The sequence below is a fragment of the Thalassophryne amazonica genome, chromosome 5 (genome assembly GCF_902500255.1).
Source record: "Thalassophryne amazonica chromosome 5, fThaAma1.1, whole genome shotgun sequence".
Lineage (NCBI taxonomy): Eukaryota > Metazoa > Chordata > Actinopteri > Batrachoidiformes > Batrachoididae > Thalassophryne > Thalassophryne amazonica.
Window position 1 is genome coordinate 55,343,312 of NC_047107.1, and position 25,332 is coordinate 55,368,643.

The 25,332-nt window shown below is 41.8% G+C and overlaps 1 protein-coding gene across 5 annotated transcripts in view; it reads left to right on the forward strand.

Moving 5' to 3' along the window:
• Positions 1 to 25,332, forward strand: part of ap1b1 (adaptor related protein complex 1 subunit beta 1) — a 95,986-nt gene that overhangs the window by 8,838 nt on the left and 61,816 nt on the right. For all 5 annotated transcript variants that reach the window (XM_034170308.1, XM_034170309.1, XM_034170307.1 and 2 more), the window contains exons 3-10: positions 2,903 to 3,008; positions 3,113 to 3,248; positions 4,475 to 4,720; positions 4,949 to 5,139; positions 5,249 to 5,470; positions 5,612 to 5,732; positions 5,876 to 5,971; positions 10,211 to 10,326. In XM_034170308.1, coding sequence (XP_034026199.1) covers positions 2,903 to 3,008; positions 3,113 to 3,248; positions 4,475 to 4,720; positions 4,949 to 5,139; positions 5,249 to 5,470; positions 5,612 to 5,732; positions 5,876 to 5,971; positions 10,211 to 10,326 — 1,234 coding nt within the window. The remainder of the gene's footprint in view (positions 1 to 2,902; positions 3,009 to 3,112; positions 3,249 to 4,474; positions 4,721 to 4,948; positions 5,140 to 5,248; positions 5,471 to 5,611; positions 5,733 to 5,875; positions 5,972 to 10,210; positions 10,327 to 25,332) is intronic.

Here is a 25,332-nt window from a genome sequence, read left to right on the forward strand (position 1 = left end):
GCCACTGCTTCTATCCCCCTCTTTGTCTGAAGGAGGTGGGGTCAGCCTGCTCTGTATATGAGCATAGACTGTGTAAGGGATGCTTAGAGTGGACAGCATACTACAGCAAATCAGCCTGCATCAATCCATCCAGAAAGTTTGGTATAATAAATGTAATTGATTAACTTACTTTCTTCCAAATTAGGAACCTAAAAGCCAAAGCATATGATCCACATTTGTGTTGAATTTGCATGCATGTTTAAGAAGACACCCACCAACTTATTACATTACATTTCTTAATATGCATATGTTGCGGACATGAATGAGCGAAGCTCATCGGAATCTCACCATGTCATTTAGGTTCTTCAGACTTTGAGTAAATGCTTCAGGGGAGCATTGGCATGGCAAAAACCTTTCAGCTTCTGGAGGGGGCTCTGTCCCTCATACTCTCCACCTTTTTAAGCATTTTTTTTTTTTTGCTTTTCAGCTGATCCCCCTCATTACAGCCCTCTTAACCCCCTGCCACTTGAAGCATTTTTTTAATGTAGCTGTAAATTAATATTCAGAGTTTTCAGCTAGTTGACAGTTGGGCTGTACAATATGGCCAAATTATCGTATCTCAATATTGTCATGTAAATGTCACTTATATACATGCTGTCTATATTCTTGAGCCGCTTAGGTGGGTACGGAGTGTTTCCATGGGATTAAAAAGCTTTTCAAACTCCCATCCCTGGTTCTCAAGACCAGGCACCTAAGTGGCTCGACTCTCTCTCTCTCTCTTTTTTAAAGATATTTAGGTGTACCTTAACATGAGTATAGTTCCACCTTAGATTTGGATTGTATAATAAAAGATGTACCTTACTGAATTTTCATATCAATATGATATACAACCCCTGGCAAAAATTATGGAATCACCGGCCTCGGAGGATGTTCATTCAGTTGTTTAATTTTGTAGAAAAAAAAAACAGATCACAGACATGACACACAACTAAAGTCATTTCAAATGGCAACTTTCTGGCTTTAAGACACACTACAAGAAATCAAGAAAAAAAAATTGTGGCAGTCAGTAACGGTTACTTTTTTAGACCAAGCAGAGGGAAAAAATATGGACTCACTCAATTCTGAGGAATAAATTATGGCATCACGCTGTAAATTTTCATCCACAAAACTAACACCTGCATCAAATCAGATCTGCTCGTTAGTCTCCATCTAAAAAGGAGTGATCACACCTTGGAGAGCTGTTGCATCAAGTGGACTGACATGAATCATGGCTCCAACACGAGAGATGTCAATTGAAACAAAGGAGAGGATTATCAAACTCTTAAGAGGATTAATCATCACGCAGTGTTGCAAAAGATGTTGGTTGTTCACAGTCAGCTGTGTCTAAACTCTGGACCAAATACAAACATGGGAAGGTTGTTAAAGGCAAACATACTGGTAGACCAAGGAAGACATCAAAGCATCAAGACAGAAAACTTAAAGCAATATGTCTCAAATGCACAACAAAACAAATGAGGAACGAATGGGAGGAAACTGGAGTCAACGTCTGTGACCGAACTGTAAGAAACCGAAGAAAATGGGATTTACATACAGAAAAGCTAAACGAAAGCCATCATTAACACCTAAACAGAAAAAAACAAGGTTACAATAGGCTAAGGAAAAGCAATCGTGGACTGTGGATGACTGGATGAAAGTCATATTCAGTGATGAATCTCAAATCTGCATTGGACAGGGTGATGATGCTGGAACTTCTGTTTGGTGCCGTTCCAGTGAGATTTATAAAGATGACTGCCTGAAGAGAACATGTAAATTTCCACAGTCATTGATGATATGGGGCTGCATGTCAGGTAAAGGCACTGGGGAGATGGCTGTCATTACATCAATAAATGCACAAGTTTACGTTGATATTTTGGACACTTATCAATTGAAAGGATGTTTGGGGATGATGAAATCATTTTTCAAGATGATAATGCATCTTGCCATAGAGCAAAAACTGAAAACATTCCTTGCAAAAAAACACATAGGGTCAATGTCATGGCCTGCAAATAGTCTGGATCTTAATCCAATTGAAAATCTTTGGTGAAAGTTGAAGAAAATGGTCCATGGCAACCTGCAAAGCTGAACTGGCAACAGCAGTCAGAGAAAGTTGGAGCCAGATTGATGAAGAGTACTGTGTGTCACTCATTAAGTCCATGCCTCAGAGACTGCAGGCTGTTATAAAAGCCAGAGGTGGTGCAACAAAATACTAGTGATGTGTTAGAACGTTCTTTTGTTTTTCATGATTCCATAATTTTTTCCTTACAATTGAGTGATTCCATATTTTATTTTTTTCCCCCCTCTGCTTAGTCTAAAAAAGTAACCGTTACTGACTGCCACAATTTTTTTTCCTGATTTCTTATAGTGTTTCTTAAAGCCAGAAAGTTGCCATTTGAAATTACTTTAGTTTTGTGTCATGTCTGTGATCTGCTTTTTTTTCTACAAAATTAAACAACTGAGTGAACATCCTCCGAGGTCGGTGATTCAATAATTTTTGCCAGGGGTTGTACATATGACTATGATTTGACACAAAGTGCAGCAACAGTGAAAATGAAACATTTTTAAACAAAACAGTAATAATACCACACTCATTTTGCACTCATCATAAGGTTAGGATACTGTGCCCTCCAAAAGTATTGGAACACTTGGAATTTCACACATTTTAATTTAATTAAAATTTTAATGGCTGTAACATAACAAAATGTGGAACAAGTGAAGGGCTGTGAATACTTTGCAGATGCACTGTACTGAATGCAACAGCACGAATAGCTGTCGGAACTGCATCTCTGTTGTAGATTGCTTGAGAAGCAAGTCACTTTTTGTTAGTATCCTATTGCTGTTTTCCTGCGCAGATTCTGAGTGAGACTGAGTGACTGTTTGTTTATAGGAGAGATATTTGAGCTCAAAGCAGAGCTCAACAGTGATAAGAAAGAAAAGAAGAAAGAGGCTGTGAAGAAAGTCATTGCATCGATGACAGTTGGCAAGGATGTCAGGTGAGATGGAACATCAAGTGTTACGAATAGCCACATTGGTCTTATGTGACATAAAAGCTTTACTTATGAGTCTGTAGTTCTAGAATGTCTTGTTCCTTTTGCAGTGCTTTGTTCCCAGATGTTGTGAACTGCATGCAGACAGACAACTTGGAACTGAAAAAGCTGGTCTACCTCTATCTGATGAACTATGCTAAGAGTCAACCTGACATGGCAATCATGGCCGTTAACACCTTTGTAAAGGTAAAGTTGTCCCACATGCTTCCTGACAAAGTAAACTGGGTGTCTTTTTTTTTTTTTCCCAAATTTCCTTCTCTGTGCCGCTCTGCCATGAAGCTGTGACCAGTGAAGCAGTTGTTCAAAGTTGTGTGTACAGTCCCTTCAGTCACGACCTTTGAAACTAATAGTTCATGTGCTTGTTGTAAAGAGTTCCTGTTTGTGTGGATGACTTGCTGTACACAGATGTGCATGCCTAATCACTTTTTTTTTTAACCGACTGTCACAATTTAACAGATTGAGGAAACACACACTCATCTTCAACCGCTTTGTCCAATTAAGGGTCGCGGGGCGCTGGAGCCTGTCCTAGCAGACATAGAGCGTCAGGCGGGGTACACCCTGGACATGATGCCAGTCTGTTGCAGGGCCACATATAGACAAACAAAGACATTCACACCCACACGTGCACCTACTGACAATTTAAAGTTTCCAGTCCACCTAACTTGTGTGTCTTTGGATGTGGGAGGAAGCCGGAGCGCCTGGAGAGGACCCACGCAAACACGGGGAAAACTCGCAAACTCCACACAGAAAGGCTACAGGTGCGAATCAAACCTATGACCTCCTTGCTGTGAGGCTAACCACTAAGACTCCACGCTGCCTTGAGGAAACGCATATTCGGCTGGAATGTGTGTAAATAGTTAAAGTAGTTGATAACACTTTCTTGCCGCTAATGTTTCTGTATGACATTGTTGCTTTTCGTCCCACACATGGACGAGTTGCATTCAGCTCATCGGATCTTTAGTTATTGATCCGTTCAGATATAGTTAATGTTCGTGCAAGATGTCGAACGTGGGAGGTTGGACAACAGTCATACGGAGCGCTGATGGTACGGGAACTACGCAAACGATGAGGTACCGTCAAGACAGAAAGCAAAACTGAATAAGGCGAATTGAGGTTGTCGTCGAAATTTGTTCACATTTTTCAAGTTTGAAAATTCTGACGAAGCGCCAGCTGCAGGAACGAAGCTGGACGACTGTTAAACGATGTCTCCTAAAGGTAACGCAAGTCAATATTTCTTGTTTCGTTTTGGCTTCGGTGTCCTTTGTTAGTGCCGTGTGACTGGGGCTTAAAGCACAACGTGTTCCAGACAAACTGTCACAAAGACAGGATTCCAACAAACCAAGAAGTGCAAATGACCTTGAAGTAAAATGGAACTCATCTGTTGTATTTACTTGCTTTTTGAACTTGTCCAGGATTGTGAAGATCCTAACCCGCTTATTCGAGCCCTTGCTGTTCGGACTATGGGCTGTATTCGCGTGGACAAAATCACAGAGTACCTGTGTGAGCCCCTGAGGAAGTGTCTGAAGGATGAAGATCCCTATGTGAGGAAGACTGCAGCTGTGTGTGTAGCAAAACTCCATGATATCAACGCCCAGTTGGTGGAGGATCAGGGCTTCTTGGACACCCTTAAAGACCTTATCTCTGACTCCAATCCCATGGTATGACTCCCCAGCTAGTCTGTCAACCAGATACGTTTTCTGATCCAGAGTGACCTAACTGGTTGCAGGCCCCAGATCTGCTTTTAACTGATAAGCCCTCTGCTGGCACACACAATTGTCAGCAGTTTGCTGTCACTCTGAGACAGGGGCCTTTTTTTGTAATTTCAATCTTCCTGGCAGATGCAACTCTCTGTTAATATTTATCTGTACTCTGCTCTAAATTTTTAGGTGGTAGCGAATGCTGTAGCAGCACTGTCTGAGATAGCAGAGTCTCACCCCAACAGTAACCTCCTGGACCTTAACCCTCAGACCATTAACAAGTTACTAACTGCTCTAAATGAGTGTACAGAGTGGGGGCAGATCTTCATTCTTGACTGCCTGGCTAATTACACACCTCGTGATGACCGTGAATCCCAAAGGTGAGAGAACTCTGTTAACACTTTATTATTCTGTCACCAGACACACAGTCCCAGGAAACACTTCGTAATTTGTTGTTTATGCCCTCCCCATTTTCCTCCCTTATGCTAGCATCTGTGAACGTGTGACTCCACGGCTCTCGCATGCCAACTCTGCGGTGGTGCTGTCAGCAGTGAAAGTTCTAATGAAGTTCATGGAGATGCTGCCTAAAGACTTGGACTATTATGGCACACTGCTGAAAAAGCTGGCTCCTCCTTTGGTCACTCTTCTCTCTGCAGAGCCAGAGTTGCAATATGTAGCCCTTAGAAATATCAACCTTATTGTGCAGAGACGGTAAATCGGGGAGGGGGGGGTGTCTGTTTATATTTAATATTTTAGAAAAAGCTGGTTTTTGTTACATTCCTGTCGACATCTTTATTGTCAACCAGATCAGTGTTTTCAATACCCTAAATAATGTTTCATTTTATGTCGTAGACCAGAGATCCTGAAACATGAAATGAAGGTCTTCTTTGTAAAGTACAATGACCCTATTTATGTCAAACTGGAGAAGCTGGACATTATGATTCGTCTAGCTTCACAAGCTAATATTGCCCAGGTTTGTAACCCACATTTGTAACATACTATAGCTCTCAGTGTATTGAAAAAAGTTGACCCCATTTAAATCACTCTTAAACCAATAAGGTTTTAGATTTTGATCATGGGATCTGATCAGTTAGAATGATGCACTGTCTGTTGCAGGTGCTGGCTGAGTTGAAGGAATATGCCACTGAGGTAGATGTCGACTTTGTCCGTAAAGCAGTCCGAGCCATCGGCCGCTGTGCCATTAAAGTCGAGGTGGGTTGAGATGTCATGGAACTGTTGTCAGGTGCTGTCTTTGTTTGAGCAGTGACAGCTTCATAGTTTTTTGTGAGAAGTACTAGCGTTACAGAATTATTTTACGGTAGTTATTCTTAAATAGTCACTCGATTAGTCTGATTGCCTAAAACTGTTAAGTTTATGATGTATGTGGGATTACTTTGTTAGTCATGCATCAACTGAATATTATTGTGGTTGCACAGTATATTCAAGAGCTGTGGCAAATTGTCAAGCATCTCACTACAAGTATTTTAATTATTTGTAGCACGAGATGAGCCATGTGGAAAAAAATCAACGGATGTTTTCATTAACCTTAACATTTTGTGGAAGTTGAATTAAATTTATATGGTTGGTAAGAGATGCATACATGTATAGAATGTCTTTTTTTTTTTTTTTTTTTTTTTTTGGCCACATGATGGCACTATACACACACAGCATAAAAAGGCTACCCAAAAATGTAAAATTTTACGGAAATCTCAGATTAACCAGACCCAATGCATAGCCTGTGTACAGATGTACATTATTTAAATACTGTTAAAATAAAAATAATGGAATTTAAGTTTAATAAAACTTGTGTGGATGTTGTATAAAGGGGAGAGGATTGCATTATATCTGTTTCCTATAAGTATATACCGTAGGGATATTGAAACAAAGCCATTGCGTAACATTTATGGTGCACATTTTATGTTGCAGCCTTATTCCAAAATGGATGAAATTCATTTTTCCCCGTCATAATTCTACATACAATACCCCATAATGACAATGAGCCTCCTGTATCAACGTTGCGTACGGCGATATTTGAGCGTATATGGGGTGTACACCAAAACGGCTGCGCCACTTGGCATTTATCAATGTGGTCGTTGGCGTATGCTGCGCTGAAAATATACACCAGGTCGAGAGGTGGCGTAAATTATACACCAAAATGAACCAGCGCTGGAGTCCACATAGAAATGAAGATCAACATGATAAACACTGCCATTATACAAATCAATGCATGTTACATAAATAACACCTTCCTGATCATACTACATAATAATCAATAAAAATCCTGCTTTTGTGGGATTGCTGGTCTATCGAGCACGATCCGTGGCCACAGCGCTGACAGCAAAGAAAGCGCTGCTCACCTTTTTCTCCAGACGTCGAGCCTGGAGCCAGAGCAGCACTGAGCTTAACTTTATGTGGTGTGATCGTTTTAGACAATGAAATTGATAATAACAACTGTACTCATAACTGAGTTTGTCACACGGAAACGGACACCTGCTGCAGCGAGGTGTGAGTGGAGAAGGCGCGGCACCAGGACGCAGAGGCCCGATCTGTGACATACTGGTGAGTCACTATTCTTAATTTCTTATGTGTCCGACCTCGTTCGTTGATCGTTAAAATTAAATTTGTTTAGTTCTAAATGCCATCACATTATTTATAGGAATACGTTCTATTTTTGTTTCTCAAACAAATGTTTGGGCCTGAAAACAGTTTTTCCTACTAAGGTTTGAACTTTGACAGTGTTTACACACAAGAGAAAAGTGAGAAAATGTTCATGCCTGATTGTGAAAGTGTATAAAGTGGTTTTACAAGGGTTTTACAGCTTTAAAACGTCTATAATAATTGTAAAAAATAACGCTGACTACGTCGCGGTTTCGCGTATTTCGGGCTATTTTTAGGACGTAACTCCCACGATAAATGAGACCACTGTAACACTATTGATTATACTACAAAACAATTGATACGACGGCCGCTTTTGGCGCTCTATTGGCACGCGTCGTGATTGGTGGAGTTCTTTTTCTTTGCCGTCTTCCTGGCTTCCATGTCGTAAAATGAGGGTGTGTCTGAGGCGGAGTCTGAATATTTATGGGCGTGTTTATTATAATTATGATCGTTTCCACCCGCCGCATTTATCAAGGTCACGTCAGGCGTACGCCGGAAATGGGCAGGTGCGCACTGCTTGATACATGTCACGGCAACTTTGGTGTATTTCAAGTTTACGCCGTAAAGTTACGCCACAAGTGCGCAACATTGATACATGAGGCCCATTGTGAATGAAGTTTTGAGATTTTTTGCAAATTTATAAAAAAAATAAAATAAATAAATAAATAAATCATATGTGCATAAAGAATTCGCAGCCTTTGCCCTGGAGCTCAGAACCGAGCTCATGTGCAACCTGTTTCCACTGATCATCCTTGATATTTCTACAGCTTAATTGGAGTCCACCTAGGGTAAATTGAGTTGACTGGACATGATTTGGAAGGGAACACGCCTGTCTACATATAAGGTCCCACAGCTGACAGTGCATGTCAGAGCACAAACCAAACATAAAGTCAAAGGAATTGTCTGTAGACCTCAGACAGGATTGTCTCGAGGCACAAATCTGAAGAGGGGTACAGAAACGTTTCTGCTGCTTTTAAAGGTCCCCCAGTGACCATAGTGGCCACCACCATCAGTAAATGGAAGAAGTTTGTATCCACCAGAGCTCTTCCTAGAGCTGACCGTCCGTCTAAACTGAGTAATCAGGGTAGAAGGGCCTTAGTCACGGAGGTGACCAAGAACTTGATGGTCACTCTGTCAGAGCTCCAGCATTCCTCTGTGGAGAGGGGAGAACCTTCCAGAAGGACAACAGTCTCAGCAGCAATCCACCAACCAGGCCTGTATGGCCAGAAGGAAGCCACTCCTTAGTATCGGTACGTTGTATATGCGGTAGACAGTATAAATGATATAGATTTGGACTCCACTGACCAATTGCGATAATGCATGTTGATGGAAGCACAGAGACCACGGAGCAGGATGAACTGGTATTAAAAAAAAGGTGCACATTTCAAGCTCTACCAGTTTTTAGATTCTGTTCATAGGCCTGTTACAACGTGAATTATTCCTAAATTCGTGGGATTTTTTTTTTTTTTTTTTTTTTTGTGAATTGTATGGTCATAAAAGTCAGTCTTACTTCCTTATTCAGCTCTGTCTTGTGGCAGGAGAAGCACAGGAAAAAAAAACAAGGCCTTAAAATCAGACAGCGCAGTGTGTGTGTGCGCGCATGCGTGAGAGTGTGCGCAGAGTGCAATGGTACCATGTACAAAGACACGTAGGTTAGGTGGATTGGAAACTTGTGCGTGGCCCTTTGTTGTGGCCCTGCGACAGACTGGCATCCTGTCCAGGGTGTACCCTGCTCCATGATTACTGGGATGGGCTCCCGCGACCCTTAATTGGATTAAGTGGTTGAAGATGAATGACTGACAATGCTCATACGGCCGAGGGTATTTTAGCATTGTGTTGTTTTTACCCTTGTGTGTGTGTATATATATATATATCGTTACCGTGAAGGGATTTAATGTGTATACCCTGATATGAATTTTAAGTTATATCGCCCAGCCCTACTGCTTAGTAAATGGCACGTGGCAGCCTGCCTGAGTTTGCCAAAAGGTCTCTGAAAGATTCTGACCATGAGAAACAAAATTCTCTGGTCTGATGAGACAAAGATTGAACACTTTGGTGTGAATGCCAGGCACCATGCCTACAGTGAAGCATGGTATGTTTCTCAATGGCAGGAACTGGGAGAGTAGTCAGGATTGAGGGAAAAGATGAATGCAGCAATGTACAGAGACATCCTGGATGAAAGCCTGCTCCAGAGCCCTCTTGACCTCAGACTGGGGCGACGGTTCATCTTTCAGCAGGGCAGTGACCATAATCACACAGCCAAGATATCAAATGAATAGCTTCAGGGCTACTCTGTGAATGTCCTTCAGTGGCCCAGCCAGACCCAGACTTGAATTCGATTGAACATCTCTGGAGAGATCTGAAAATGGCTGTGCACCAGTGCTCCCCATCTAACCTGATGGAGCTTGAGAGGTGCTGCAAAGAGGAATAGGCAGAACTGCCCAAAGATAGGTGCACCAAGCTTGTCATCATATTCAAGAAGACCTGAGGCTCTAATTTCTGCCAAATATGCATCAACAAAGTATTGAGCAATGGGTGTGAATACTTGCATATGCTTGATTCCTTTTTTTTTTTTTTTTTTACTTTTAATATATTTGAAAAAATTCAAAACTTATTCATGGTGTCATTATGGGATATTGTGTATGGAAGTTTGAGGGGGAAAAAATGATTTTACTCCATTTTGGGGAAAAATGGAAAAGGTGAAGCACTGTGAATACTTATTGGATGCACTGCATTAATGTTTATCAATATTGGTTAAAGGCATGACTCTAACATGACTGTCTTTGTCATTAGCAATCAGCGGAACGCTGTGTCAGCACCCTGTTAGATCTCATCCAGACCAAGGTCAATTATGTGGTGCAGGAGGCAATTGTGGTCATCAAAGACATTTTCCGCAAATACCCCAACAAGTAGGTTCTGTTTTTCATCACTGTGTTTATCTGGACATTCATTATTAACAATTTATGTAATTGTACACAGCCACTTGTTAACAATTCCACAAAATACAGAATGAAGATTGTCCATTTTTATCCATGCTGCTGCTTAGTGTCCATTTGTCCAGACTTTAGTTATAGGCTGTGTTCATATGAAAAAGTTTTTGGATGTACAGTGTGTCACTAATGACATGCAATGGATGTGTAACTCTTATTAAAATTTAAGTGAAATACATATTACACATATTGTGTTCAAAGTCAACACACTCTGCTGCTTCAGAGCCCCTGGTTTCATGCTCTCCATTTTAAAATGGATGCAGCTCATTACACTGGCATTATGCATTTTATGCATAAAAGGTCTCCATGTGTCTTTTCTGACAGGTTTTCACACACAGTCTGACTATATTGGACAGTACTTAACATCGAGGCTTGACTGTACCTAGAGGAAGGTCAGTTAGGTTTAGCTGGAGCGTGACTTCTGCTGATTCACATGGCAGAGAAAACAAACTCTCCCACACAGCAGCAGTCCATTACCCTGGAGCTCAGTGTCTCCAAAGCAGTGGCTTTGTGCAGCGGTCGGCGTATAACTGCTCCACTACTGGCTAAATGAGTCACTACCCAGCCCACCTTCTGTCCTTCGCATTTAATTTCACAACTACGACATCAGTCCTTCACTGTGCTGTTACTTTAAATTAACCTCAAATGTTACAGTTAAAAAAATAATAGTTTTAGGATTCAGTTTATTTATATCTTGCCAAATCACAATAGAGCTGCCTCGAGGTGCTTCACATGGGTAAGGTCTAACCTTACAAACCCCCCCTAGCAAGCACTCGGTGACATTGGTCAGAAAAACTCCCTCTGGGGCTCAGACCAGACTCAGAGTGGCGACCCACTCCTTATGCCATTTTACCAAATGACAGACAAGAACAACAAAAGGGTGCGATTGGTACCATCAAGGTTTGTCAACACGTGGTTTTGTAGATGGTGCTGTATTAAATTTATTCATACAGTGCCAAATCTCCACATAAGTTATGCTTTTAATATAGAACTTACCACCCCCTGCTGGAATGGCCTGTGAGTCCACAATGTAACTATAACAACCATTGTTCAATGTTGTTAGCTCATATCCGTAGTTTGTCCAAAAATATTAGTCCTATCAACGTTCCATTTTGGCAGTGTTCATTCTTGACCCAAAATACATAAGCATACCAAATGGCAAATATCGGCTCTCCCCAGTTTGCCCATGATCGTACTTATACACATGCACACACAACTTTTTGTCTTTGGTGCATTCAGCCACAAGCAGGTGCTTTTATTTTTACACACCCACAAACAGACGGTGGCTGAAGAAATCAACAACACTACATTTCTCACTTATCGTAACACAGCATGACACATAACCCACTCGTGTGTGCGTGCATATATATATATATATATATATATATATATATACACACACAGTATGTTAGGCTGGAGCAGGGAACGAGCATCGGCGCTCCCCAGGGAACGGTCCTCTCCCCTTTTCTTTGCACGCTGTATACATCTGACTTCACCTACAGGACTCCAACATGTCATATGCAGAAATATTCTGATACAGCTGTGGTGGCCTGTGTGAGGGGAGGGGACGAGACAGTACAGGGCAGTTATCAAGGAGTTCACCCACTGGAGCAGGTGCAGTGGGCTGGTATTGAACACCAGCAGAACAAAGGAAATGATAGTTGACTGGCAAGAGGAAAGCACAACACTTACCAGTCAGTATAGACAATGTGGGCATTGAGGTGGTCCCCACATACAAGTACCTTGGCGTCCACATTGACAATCGATTGGACTGGTCGGTGCAGGTGAATGCAGCATCTAAAAGGGGACAAAGCAGATTGTTCTTCCTCAGAAGACTGAAATATTTTGATGTTTGTAACGATATGCTTTTCCTTTTTTTTATCAGTCTGTTGTGGACAGCACTCTATTTGCTGTTGTATGTTGGGGGAACAGCTTGTCTGTTAGGGACAGTAACAGACTGGACAAATTTGTCAGGAAGTGTGTGTCAGTGATGGGGAGGGAGGCGGTCTCTGTGGGTGAACTGGTGGAGTGCAGGTTGAGGTGTATTATGAATTCTGTTATTAACAACAAATCTCATTCTCTACACGACACTGCGGTTGCTCAGAAAAGCAACTGCAGTGACAGATTCCTTTCCATGAGATGCAGGACTGAGAGGTATAGAAGATCATTTGTCCCGGCCGCCATGAGATTGTTTAACACTTTTTGTTAATGTAGTTTTACTTCCATGTGTTTTTATATTTGTCTTATTTATTGTATGGATGAATTGTGTATGTATGTATGCTCTCGGGCAGATGAATTTCCCCTTATAGGGGGTGAATAAAATGTCTGTCTGTCTGTCTGAGGCATTCCTCAGTGACAAAGCCTGCTGCCTTGCTGAGTGTTCTGAAAAATAACCCAATGGCTCAGTCATACAGAAATTCTACAGGAGGTGGCACATTAATATGGAGTAAATTCATTTTTCCCTCAAAATTCTTCTCACAACACCCCAGAATGACATGGAAAAAGGTTATCAATTTTTGCAAATTTATTTAAAAAAAAAACAAAGAAATCAATCAATCAATTTTTTTATATAGCGCCAAATCACAACAAACAGTTGCCCCAAGGCGCTTTATATTGTAAGGCAAGGCCATACAATAATTATGTAAAACCCCAACGGTCAAAACGACCCCCTGTGAGCAAGCACTTGGCTACAGTGGGAAGGAAAAACTCCCTTTTAACAGGAAGAAACCTCCAGCAGAACCAAGCTCAGGGAGGGGCAGTCTTCTGCTGGGACTGGTTGGGGCTGAGGGAGAGAACCAGGAAAAAGACATGCTGTGGAGGGGAGCAGAGATCGATCACAAATGATTAAATGCAGAGTGGTGCATACAGAGCAAAAAGAAAGAAACAGTGCATCATGGGAACCCCCCAGCAGTCTGTCTATAGCAGCATAACTAAGGGATGGTTCAGGGTCACCTGATCCAGCCCTAACTATAAGCTTTAGCAAAAAGAAAAGTTTTAAGCCTAATCTTAAAAGTAGAGAGGGTGTTTGTCTCCCTGATCTGAATTGGGAGCTGGTTCCACAGGAGAGGAGCCTGAAAGCTGAAGGCTCTGCCTCCCATTCTACTCTTACAAACCCTAGGAACTACAAGTAAGCCTGCAGTCTGAGAGCGAAGCGCTCTATTGGGGTGATATGGTACTACGAGGTCCCTAAGATAAGCTGGGACCTGATTATTCAAAACCTTATAAGTAAGAAGAAGAATTTTAAATTCTATTCTAGAATTAACAGGAAGCCAATGAAGAGAGGCCAATATGGGTGAGATATGCTCTCTCCTTCTAGTCCCCGTCAGTACTCTAGCTGCAGCATTTTCAATTAACTGAAGGCTTTTTAGGGAACTTTTAGGACAACCTGATAATAATGAATTACAATAGTCCAGCCTAGAGGAAATAAATGCATGAATTAGTTTTTCAGCATCACTCTGAGACAAGACCTTTCTGATTTTAGAGATATTGCGTAAATGCAAAAAAGCAGTCCTACATATTTGTTTAATATGCGCTTTGAATGACATATCCTGATCAAAAATGACTCCAAGATTTCTCACAGTATTACTAGAGGTCAGGGTAATGCCATCCAGAGTAAGGATCTGGTTAGACACCATGTTTCTAAGATTTGTGGGGCCAAGTACAATAACTTCAGTTTTATCTGAGTTTAAAAGCAGGAAATTAGAGGTCATCCATGTCTTTATGTCTGTAAGACAATCCTGCAGTTTAGCTAATTGGTGTGTGTCCTCTGGCTTCATGGATAGATAAAGCTGGGTATCATCTGCGTAACAATGAAAATTTAAGCAATACCGTCTAATAATACTGCCTAAGGGAAGCATGTATAAAGTGAATACAATTGGTCCTAGCACAGAACCTTGTGGAACTCCATAATTAACTTCAGTCTGTGAAGAAGATTCCCCATTTACATGAACAAATTGTAATCTATTAGACAAATATGATTCAAACCACCGCAGCGCAGTGTCTTTAATACCTATGGCATGCTCTAATCTCTGTAATAAAATTTTATGGTCAACAGTATCAAAAGCAGCACTGAGGTCTAACAGAACAAGCACAGAGATGAGTCCACTGTCCGAGGCCATAAGAAGATCATTTGTAACCTTCACTAATGCTGTTTCTGTACTATGATGAATTCTAAAACCTGACTGAAACTCTTCAAATAGACCATTCCTCTGCAGATGATCAGTTAGCTGTTTTACAACTACCCTTTCAAGAATTTTTGAGAGAAAAGGAAGGTTGGAGATTGGCCTATAATTAGCTAAGATAGCTGGGTCAAGTGATGGTTTTTTAAGTAATGGTTTAATTACTGCCACCTTAAAAGCCTGTGGTACATAGCCAACTAACAAAGATAGATTGATCATATTTAAGATCGAAGCATTAAATAATGGTAGGGCTTCCTTGAGCAGCCTGGTAGGAATGGGGTCTAATAAACATGTTGATGGTTTGGATGAAGTAACTAATGAAAATAACTCGGACAGAACAATCGGAGAGAAAGAGTCTAACCAAATACCGGCATCACTGAAAGCAGCCAAAGATAACGATACGTCTTTGGGATGGTTATGAGTAATTTTTTCTCTAATAGTTAAAATTTTGTTAGCAAAGAAAGTCATGAAGTCATTACTAGTTAAAGTTAATGGAATACTCATCTCAATAGAGCTCTGACTCTTTGTCAGCCTGGCTACAGTGCTGAAAAGAAACCTGGGGTTGTTCTTATTTTCTTCAATTAGTGATGAGTAGAAAGATGTCCTAGCTTTACGGAGGGCTTTTTTATAGAGCAACAGACTCTTTTTCCAGGCTAAGTGAAGATCTTCTAAATTAGTGAGACGCCATTTCCTCTCCAACTTACGGGTTATCTGCTTTAAGCTACATGTTTGTGAGTTATACCACGGAGTCAGGCACTTCTGATTTAAAGCTCTCTTTTTCAGAGGAGCTACAGCATCCAAAGTTGTCTTCAATGAGGATGTAAAACTATTGACGAGATACTCTATCTCACTTACAGAGTTTAGGTAGCTACTCTGCACTGTGTTGGTATATGGCATTAGAGAACATAAAGAAGGAATCATATCCTTAAACCTAGTTACAGCGCTTTCTGAAAGATTTCTAGTGTCAGAACAAGTCAGAACAAGATCTAAGATATGATTAAAGTGGTGGGTGGACTCATTTACTTTTTGAGCAAAGCCAATAGAGTCTAATAATAGATTAAATGCAGTGTTGAGGATGTTAAAATCGCCCACTATAATTATCTTATCTGAGCTAAGCACTAAGTCAGACAAAAGGTCTGAAAATTCACAGAGAAACTCACAGTAACGACCAGGTGGACGATAGATAATAACAAATAAAACTGGTTTTTGGGACTTTCAATTTGGATGGACAAGACTAAGAGTCAAGCTTTCAAATGAATTAAAGCTCTGTCTGGGTTTTTGATTAATTAATAAGCTGGAATGGAAGATTGCTGCTAATCCTCCGCCCCGGCCCGTGCTACGAGCATTCTGACAGTTAGTGTGACTCGGGGGTGTTGACTCATTTAAACTAACATATTCATCCTGCTGTAACCAGGTTTCTGTAAGGCAGAATAAATCAATATGTTGATCAATTATTATATCATTTACCAACAGGGACTTAGAAGAGAGAGACCTAATGTTTAATAGACCACATTTAACTGTTTTAGTATGTGGTGCAGTTGAAGGTGCTATATTATTTTTTCTTTTTGAATTTTCATGCTTAAATAGATTTTTGCTGGTTATTGGTAGTCAGGGAGCAGGCACCGTCTCTACGGGGATGGGGTAATGAGGGGATGGCAGGGGGAGAGAAGCTGCAGAGAGGTGTGTAAGACTACAACTCTACTTCCTGGTCCCAACCCTGGATAGTCACGGTTTGGAGGATTTAAGAAAATTGGCCAGATTTGTAGAAATGAGAGCTGCTCCATCCAAAGTGGGATGGATGCTGTCTCTCCTAACAAGACCAGGTTTTCCCCAGAAGCTTTGCCAATTATCTATGAAGCCCACCTCATTGGACACCACTCAGACAGCCAGCAATTCAAGGAGAACATGCGGCTATCACATCATCACATGTACATTAGTATTCACACCCTATGTTCAATACTATGTTGATGCAGCTTTGACAGTAGTTACAGCCTCAAGTCGTCTTGAATATGATGCCACAAGCTTGGTGCACATATATCTTAGGGCAGTTTTGCCCATACGTCTTTGTAGCACCTCTCAAGCTCCATCAGGTTGGATGGGGAGCGTCGTTGCACAGCCGTTTTCAGATCTCTCCAGAGATGTTGAATCAGATTCTGGGCTCTGGCTGGGCCACTCAAGGACATTTAGAGTTGTCCTGAAGCCACTTTGATATCTTGGCTGTGTGCTTAGGATCATTGTCCTACTGAAAAATGAACAGTCACCTCAGTCTGGGGTCGAGAGAGCTCTGTAGCAGGTTTTCATCCAGGATGTCTCTGTACATTGTTGCGGTTTATCTTTCCCTCAATCCTGGCTAGTCTCAGTTCCTGCCTCTGAAAAACATCCCCACAGCATGATGCTGTCACCACCATGCTTCACTGTAGAGATGGTGCCTGGTTTCCTCCAAACATGATGCCTAGCATTCATGCCAAAGTGTTATGCTGTGTTTACACATAGGCAAGACGCATTACGAATGTCATATTTGCGTCATTCTTGGCACATTCCTGACATCCTTAACGTGACTTAACGCATCTGAATAGGTTTGTTAATAGTGCGTGATATTCGTGATTTTCGTGGTGCATGTTTTTGGCTGTCAAAAAAATCTTCCATGAATGTCACACACCACCCTCATTTCACCTCATTTCGTGGAGGTCACAACTCAGCGTGTTGATCTGTCTTGATTGGTGTTGATCCTTAATAGAGCGTGACAGCGTTCTTCTCTGACATGCGCACAATTAAACCCTGCTGCACCGCATTCGGTTTCATTGCTGCAGTTTGCCGAAGGACAGTGATGCCAAGTCCGCTAAAAGCCTCATTCTAGTGCTCATCAGCGCGCTTCTGCAGGTGTTCCACCTGCTGCATGTGTCTGATATTTGTGAAAATGAGCAAGCCGAGAGCCGCGTGAAGCCACACATCTGGTTCTCTGTCGTCTCCTCCTTTCTGCGCCACTCCATGGCACAGAGCCCAACTAAGCATGTAGTCATAAAGTTCTTTTGCTGCTACTGCTTCTGCTGGATTTTGAAGAGCAAACTGGAGCAATCTGAATTGTTCAGCAACTGACTGTTGGATGAATGTGTGTGTGTGGAGACAATTTGCTTCATTCACAACGTGACAGAACTTAACGATGGGCTGTTACGTGCAGGACACCGTGCATAATGGTTCCTGATACTTCTCCACCAACACGTGCCATTAACCGTAACGCGTGGTAACAGGTTGCAACAGTTCCTGAGGACACTTGACGCCTCTGCCTCAAATCATCACATTCGTGTCAGCGACCAAGAATGTATACTTTGTGGCATTTGTGACTTGTTGTTATGTGTAAACGCAGCATTAAATCTTTGTTTCATCAGAGCAGAGAATTTTGTTTCTCGTGGTCTGAGTGTCTTTCGGGGGCCTTTTGGCAAACTCCAGGCGGACTGCCATTTGTCTGTTACTAAGGAGTGGCTTCCATCTGGCCACGCTGCCATACAGGCCTGATTGGTTGGTTGCTGCAGAGATGGTTGTGCTTCTGGAAGGTTCTTCTCTCTCCACAGAGAAATGCTGGAGCTCTGACACAGTGACCATCAAGTTCTTGGTCACCTCCCTGACTAAGGCTCGTCTCCTGTGATCGCTCAGTTTAGAGGGACGGCCAAACGGTCCCTCTCAAAATTGATCCGCCCTGCTTTCACTACACATGTGTCTGAGACTGACTTTGAGACTGACTTAATACATCCAAAGCAATCAAAGGAAATAATGTGATTATTAACCACCAGATAACAAAGTAAAACGTCTTAAATCATTCTATAATCAGTTTCAAGCAGAAATGAGGCCATTTTATGTAACGAGGGGATAATCAGTGAATCGCTACCGACACTCAAATGTAGTCTGACGTGCTGCTGTGGCGCGCTGATAGGTCCTGTCTTTTATTATGAAATAATGCTGAAATTATGTGGAAATGATTGTTGTACAAAAGCTTCAGATATCTGTCACTGAGATAAATGATCAGTGCAGTTTTAAGCAGAAAGGTAATAATCAGTGAATTGCTGCTGACGCTCTGAAATGACACATGCGCAGTGAAGGCAGGGCAGACCGATTTTTTTGGTGGGGGGGGGGGGGGTGCGTTTGGTCGGCGAATCTGAATCGCCTCCAAAATTCAAAATTTTGTGAGAATATCTGCAGTAGCTTTGACATAATCCTTCAACGCCTATATAAAGTGAAACTTGATCATGATCACTTTCAAAATTTAATGGAGTCTTCTTGGCCTAATATGTATCTGTGGTGAAAATTTTGTCAATCCATGCAGTAGTCTTGATGTAATCCTGCAAGCAGACAGACGAACATACATGATTTTATTACATCCTTGCCGGAGGTAATAATCGTTTGTTTTGCTGTGTATTTCTCAAAATGCACAGTGTAAACCATGTTTGTCACGGTGGCTTCATGGGTAGCATTGATGCCTCACAGCAAGACTGTTGTGGGATTGCGTCTTGCCTTTTTGTGCAGAGTTTGCATGTTCTCATGTTTATCTGGGTCCAGGCAGGGGTCGAAATAGTACGTGCATGTGCTAGTTTGTGCACGTATTATTCCAGCGGTGCACGTAATTTTATACTGCACTGGTGCAAGTAACTTTATCCAAGTTTTATCAACTATAAGCACCAGTAGAATGAACCAGTAAAGGAATAAATAAGGGAAAAAACAATTTCCAGTGTGTTGTCTTCGTCTCCTGCGTTTTATCACTCTCACACATGGAGAGAGTTGCTGTGCTCTATTTGTTGTGTTCGTGCGCACACATTTAAACAGAAAAGAAAAAAAAACTGGCTCCGGTTCCTCTCTCTCTCTGCCCTCAAACTCTGTCATCATTGTGTTTATAAACCAGTCACCATTTGTTTTATTACACATCTGTGTAGTTAATAAAATTATCTTCACGGACGATTTGCGCGCACACGTGGAAAAAAAAAAAAAAAAAAAAACTGGCTGCCGCTATCGTTCCTTTATGGAACCCGGGAAAGGTCACTTAAAAGGATATTTCTTTTTTTAATGGCCATAATAATTTGTGCGCACGTTTTCCTTTCGTTCAAAATGAACTCCATAATATGACCTAAATTGTCATCCTCACAACGGGGAGACGCTTCGCCCTCAGCATCCTTTTTAATGTGCTTAAACTCCAGATGATGCCATGCTGGGCAGCTGGAGTTCTCTGTATGTCCTTGTGCACCCAAACCATGATGATATACCCTGACCAGATCCATTTCTAATTCAAGGATTCAAAAGGAGTTTGTCATATGCACATAGGAACATGTTCCCTGCACAATGAAATATGTTTACTGCATTTTTACCCATCCTAATTGCCAGTTAGGAGCAGAGGTTGCCTTTTTTGGCGCCCAGGGACCCAGCTCCAGATGTATATCCCTGCCCTAGGTCACGAGCAGGGCTGAGCAAATCTTGACCGGCCTCATGACACACTTAACAAACAACAATACACATAAGCCGGTCCGGTACATGAACACATAAAAGCACACACAAGGAAAGAATTGGGAAAAGAAAAACCTCCATTGCTGCTGTGTTACGCAGCACCACTGGAGAGCAAAAAAAACCCATAGCACAGAAAAACAGTCATAACAAAAAAACAAATCACAACAGACGACAGCCGAGACTTGGATGTGTCCAGACAGACAGCCTGGAAGGCCGCCCGTGAGCTGCCATCGACAGGCCTTATCTGTCCATCCTGGGAGGGGATCCCAGTCCTGAATCCTTAGTTTTGGATGTAACACTGAATTGTCTGTTGGGACTGTTTACACAGAGACTGCTACCTGCTGCTTTGAACTTGAACTAACAGTCTTTTTCAAGACTTTTTTACTTTTTTACCTTTTTTACTTTTTTTAACTTTTTTACTGTGCTCCAACGCCTAAGGAAGACCTCTAACGGTCGAAACATCGCGACGGAGCACTTTTATCAGCTAACTTTCATTAGCGTTGGCAGGCTAACTAGCTTGCTAACGCTTTCGTTTTTATTTATTTTTTTATTTTTTTATTTTTATTTTATTTTAGCACCGTTGTCGTGCATTCGCTGTTGTCGTGCGTTGCCTGTGCTGCTTCATGGCCTGTTTGGTGCCTTGATTGGGGCACTCCTTCTGCTGAATCACCTCTGGATTATTTGCACATTATTCACTTTGTGTGTTTTTGGGAATCCGCTAGCTTAGCGCAGCTACTAGCTCTTAGCCGATTTAGCATGGCGGCTTCTCCTGTCTCTCTTGCACTTTTCTGCTCTGGGTGTGAAATGTTTAGTTATTCCTCGGCCTCCTTTAGCAGTAACGGTACTTGTAATAAGTGCAGCTTATTCGTAGCTTTGGAGGCCAGGCTGGGCGAATTGGAGGCTCGGCTCCGCACCGTGGAAAATTCTACAGCTAGCCAGGCCCCTGTAGTCGGTGCGGACCAAGGTAGCTTAGCCGCCGTTAGTTCCCCCCTGGCAGATCCCAGGCAGTCGGGAAAGCAGGCTGACTGGGTGACTGTGAGGAAGAAGCGTAGCCCTAAACAGAAGCCCCGTGTACACCGTCAACCCGTTCACATCTCTAATCGTTTTTCCCCACTCGGCGATACACTCGCCGAGGATCAAACTCTGGTTATTGGCGACTCTGTTTTGAGAAATGTGAAGTTAGCGACACCAGCAACCATTGTCAATTGTCTTCCGGGGGCCAGAGCAGGCGACATCGAAGGACATTTGAAATTGCTGGCTAAGGCTAAGCGTAAATTTGGTAAGATTGTAATTCACGTCGGCAGTAATGACACCCGGTTACGCCAAACGGAGGTCACTAAAATTAACATTAAATCGGTGTGTAACTTTGCAAAAACAATGTCGGACTCTGTTGTTTTCTCTGGGCCCCTCCCCAATCAGACTGGGAGTGACATGTTTAGCCGCATGTTCTCCTTGAATTGCTGGCTGTCTGAGTGGTGTCCAAAAAATGAGGTGGGCTTCATTGATAATTGGCAAAGCTTCTGGGGAAAACCTGGTCTTGTTAGGAGAGACAGCATCCATCCCACTTTAGAGGGAGCAGCTCTCATTTCTAGAAATCTGGCCAATTTTTTTGGATCCTCCAAACTGTGACTGTCTAGCGTTGGGACCAGGAGGCAGAGCTGTGGTCTTATACACCTCTCTGCAGCTTCTCTCCCCCTGCCATCCCCTCATTACCCCATCCCCGTAGAGACGGTGCCTGCTCCCAGACCACCAATAACCAGCAAAATCTATTTAAGCATAAAAATTCAAAAAGAAAAATAATATAGCACCTTCAATTGCACCACAGACTAAAACAGTTAAATGTGGTCTATTAAACATTAGGTCTCTCTCTTCTAAGTCCCTGTTGGTAAATGATATAATAATTGATCAACGTATTGATTTATTCTGCCTAACAGAAACCTGGTTACAGCAGGATGAATATGTTAGTTTAAATGAGTCAACACCCCCGAGTCACACTAACTGTCAGAAGGCTCGTAGCACGGGCCGGGGTAGAGGATTAGCAGCAATCTTCCATTCCAGCCTATTAATTAATCAAAAACCTAGACAGAGCTTTAATTCATTTGAAAGCTTGTCTCTTAGTCTTGTCCATCCAAATTGGAAGTCCCAAAAACCAGTTTTATTTGTTATTATCTATCGTCCACCTGGTCGTTACTGTGAGTTTCTCTGTGAATTTCAGACCTTTTGTCTGACTTAGTGCTTAGCTCAGATAAGATAATTATAGTGGGCGATTTTAACATCCACACAGATGCTGAGAATGACAGCCTCAACACTGCATTTAATCTATTATTAGACTCTATTGGCTTTGCTCAAAAAGTAAATGAGTCCACCCACCACTTTAATCATATTTTAGATCTTGTTCTGACTTATGGTATGGAAATAGAAGACTTAACAGTATTCCCTGAAAACTCCCTTCTGTCTGATCATTTTTTAATAACATTTACATTTACCCTGTTGGACTACCCTGCAGTGGGGAATAAGTTTCATTACACTAGAAGTCTTTCAGAAAGCGCTGTAACTAGGTTTAAGGATATGATTCCTTCTTTATGTTCTCTAATGTCATATACCAACACAGAGCAGAGTAGCTACCTAAACTCTGTAAGGGAGTTAGAGTATCTCGTTAATAGTTTTACATCCTCATTGAAGACAACTTTGGATGCTGTAGCTCCTCTGAAAAAGAGAGCTTTAAATCAGAAGTGTCTGACTCCGTGGTATAACTCACAAACTCGTAGCTTAAAGGAGATAACCCGTAAGTTGGAGAGGAAATGGCGTCTCACTAATTTAGAAGATCTTCACTTAGCCTGGAAAAAGAGTTTGTTGCTCTATAAAAAAGCCCTCCGTAAAGCTAGGACATCTTTCTACTCATCACTAATTGAAGAAAATAAGAACAACCCCAGGTTTCTTTTCAGCACTGTAGCCAGGCTGACAAAGAGTCAGAGCTCTATTGAGCTGAGTATTCCATTAACTTTAACTAGTAATGACTTCATGACTTTCTTTGCTAACAAAATTTTGACTATTAGAGAAGAAATTACTCATAACCATCCCAAAGATGTATCGTTATCTTTGGCTGCTTTCAGTGATGCCGGTATTTGGTTAGACTCTTTCTCTCCGATTGTTCTGTCTGAGTTATTTTCATTAGTTACTTCATCCAAACCATCAACATGTTTATCTTCATATGATCAATCTATCTTTGTTAGTTGGTTATGTACCACAGGCCTTTAAGGTGGCAGTAATTAAACCATTACTTAAAAAGCCATCACTTGACCCAGCTATCTTAGCTAATTATAGGCCAATCTCCAACCTTCCTTTTCTCTCAAAGATTCTTGAGAGGGTAGTTGTAAAACAGCTAACTGATCACCTGCAGAGGAATGGTCTATTTGAAGAGTTTGTCAGGTTTTAGAATTCATCATAGTACAGAAACAGCATTAGTGAAGGTTACAAATGATCTTCTTATGGCTTCGGACAGTGGACTTATCTCTGTGCTTGTTCTGTTGGACCGCAGTGCTGCTTTTGATACTGTTGACCATAAAATTTTATTACAGAGATTAGAGCATGTCATAGGTATTAAGGGCACTGCGCTGCGGTGGTTTGAATCATATTTGTCTAATAGATTACAGTTTGTTCATGTAAATGGGGAATCTTCTTCACAGACTGAAGTTAATTATGGAGTTACACAAGGGTCTGTGCTAGGACCAATTTTATTCACTTTATACATGCTTCCCTTAGGCAGTATTATTAGACGGTATTGCTTAAATTTTCATTGTTACGCAGATGATACCCAGCTTTATCTATCCATGAAGCCAGAGGATACACACCAATTAGCTAAACTGCAGGATTGTCTTACAGACATAAAGACATGGATGACCTCTAATTTCCTGCTTTTAAACTCAGATAAAACTGAAGTCATTGTACTTGGCCCCACAAATCTTAGAAGCATGGTGTCTAACCAGATCGTTACTCTGGATGGCATTTCCCTGATCTCTAGTAATACTGTGAGAAATCTTGGAGTCATTTTTGATCAGGATATGTCATTCAAAGCGCATATTAAACAAATATGTAGGACTGCCTTTTTGCATTTACGCAATATCTCTAAAATCAGAAAGGTCTTGTCTCAGAGTGATGCTGAAAAACTAATTCATGCATTTATTTCCTCTAGGCTGGACTATTGTAATTCATTATTATCAGGTTGTCCTAAAAGTTCCCTAAAAAGCCTTCAGTTGGTTCAGAATGCTGCAGCTAGAGTACTGACGGGGACTAGCAGGAGAGAGCATATCTCACCCGTGTTGGCCTCTCTTCATTGGCTTCCTGTTAATTCTAGAATAGAATTTAAAATTCTTCTTCTTACTTATAAGGTTTTGAATAATCAGGTCCCATCTTATCTTAGGGACCTCGTAGTACCATATTACCCCATTAGAGCGCTTCGCTCTGACTGCGGGCTTACTTGTGGTTCCTAGGGTTTGTAAGAGTAGAATGGGAGGCAGAGCCTTCAGCTTTCGGGCTCCTCTCCTGTGGAACCAGCTCCCAATTCAGATCAGGGAGACAGATACCCTCTCTACTTTTAAGATTAGGCTTAAAACTTTCCTTTTCGCTAAGGCTTATAGTTAGGGCTGGATCGGGTGACCCTGGACCATCCCTTGGTTATGTTGCTTTAGACGTAGACTGTGGGGGGGTTCCCATGATGCACTGTTTCTTTCACTTTTTGCTCCGTATGCATCACTCTGCATTTAATCATTAGTGATCGATCTCTGCCCCCCTTCTCGGCATGTCTTTTTCCTGGTTCTTTCCCTCAGCCCCAACCAGTCTCAGCAGAAGACTGCCCCTCCCTGAGCCTGGTTCTGCTGGAGGTTTCTTCCTGTTAAAAGGGAGTTTTTCCTTCCCACTGTGGCCAAGTGCTTGCTCATAGGGGGTCGTTTTGACCGTTGGGGTTTTTCATAATTATTGTATGGCCTTGCCTTACAATATGGAGCGCCTTGGGGCAACTGTTTGTTGTGATTTGGCGCTATATAAAAAAAAAGTTGAGTTGAGTTGAATCAGTCCACCAGAGTCTCAAGGTCCCACAGTCAACATCTCAGGACTGGGAAGGGAGGGAGGGAGGGGGAAGACGAAGAGGCGGGGGGAACGAGGAGCGAGGCCATCAGGAGTGTTCCTCGGGGGGAGGATTTTATCCCAGCGTCCTTGAAGGACAGATGGTGTTTGGAAACCAAATAGATATCCAGATTAACAG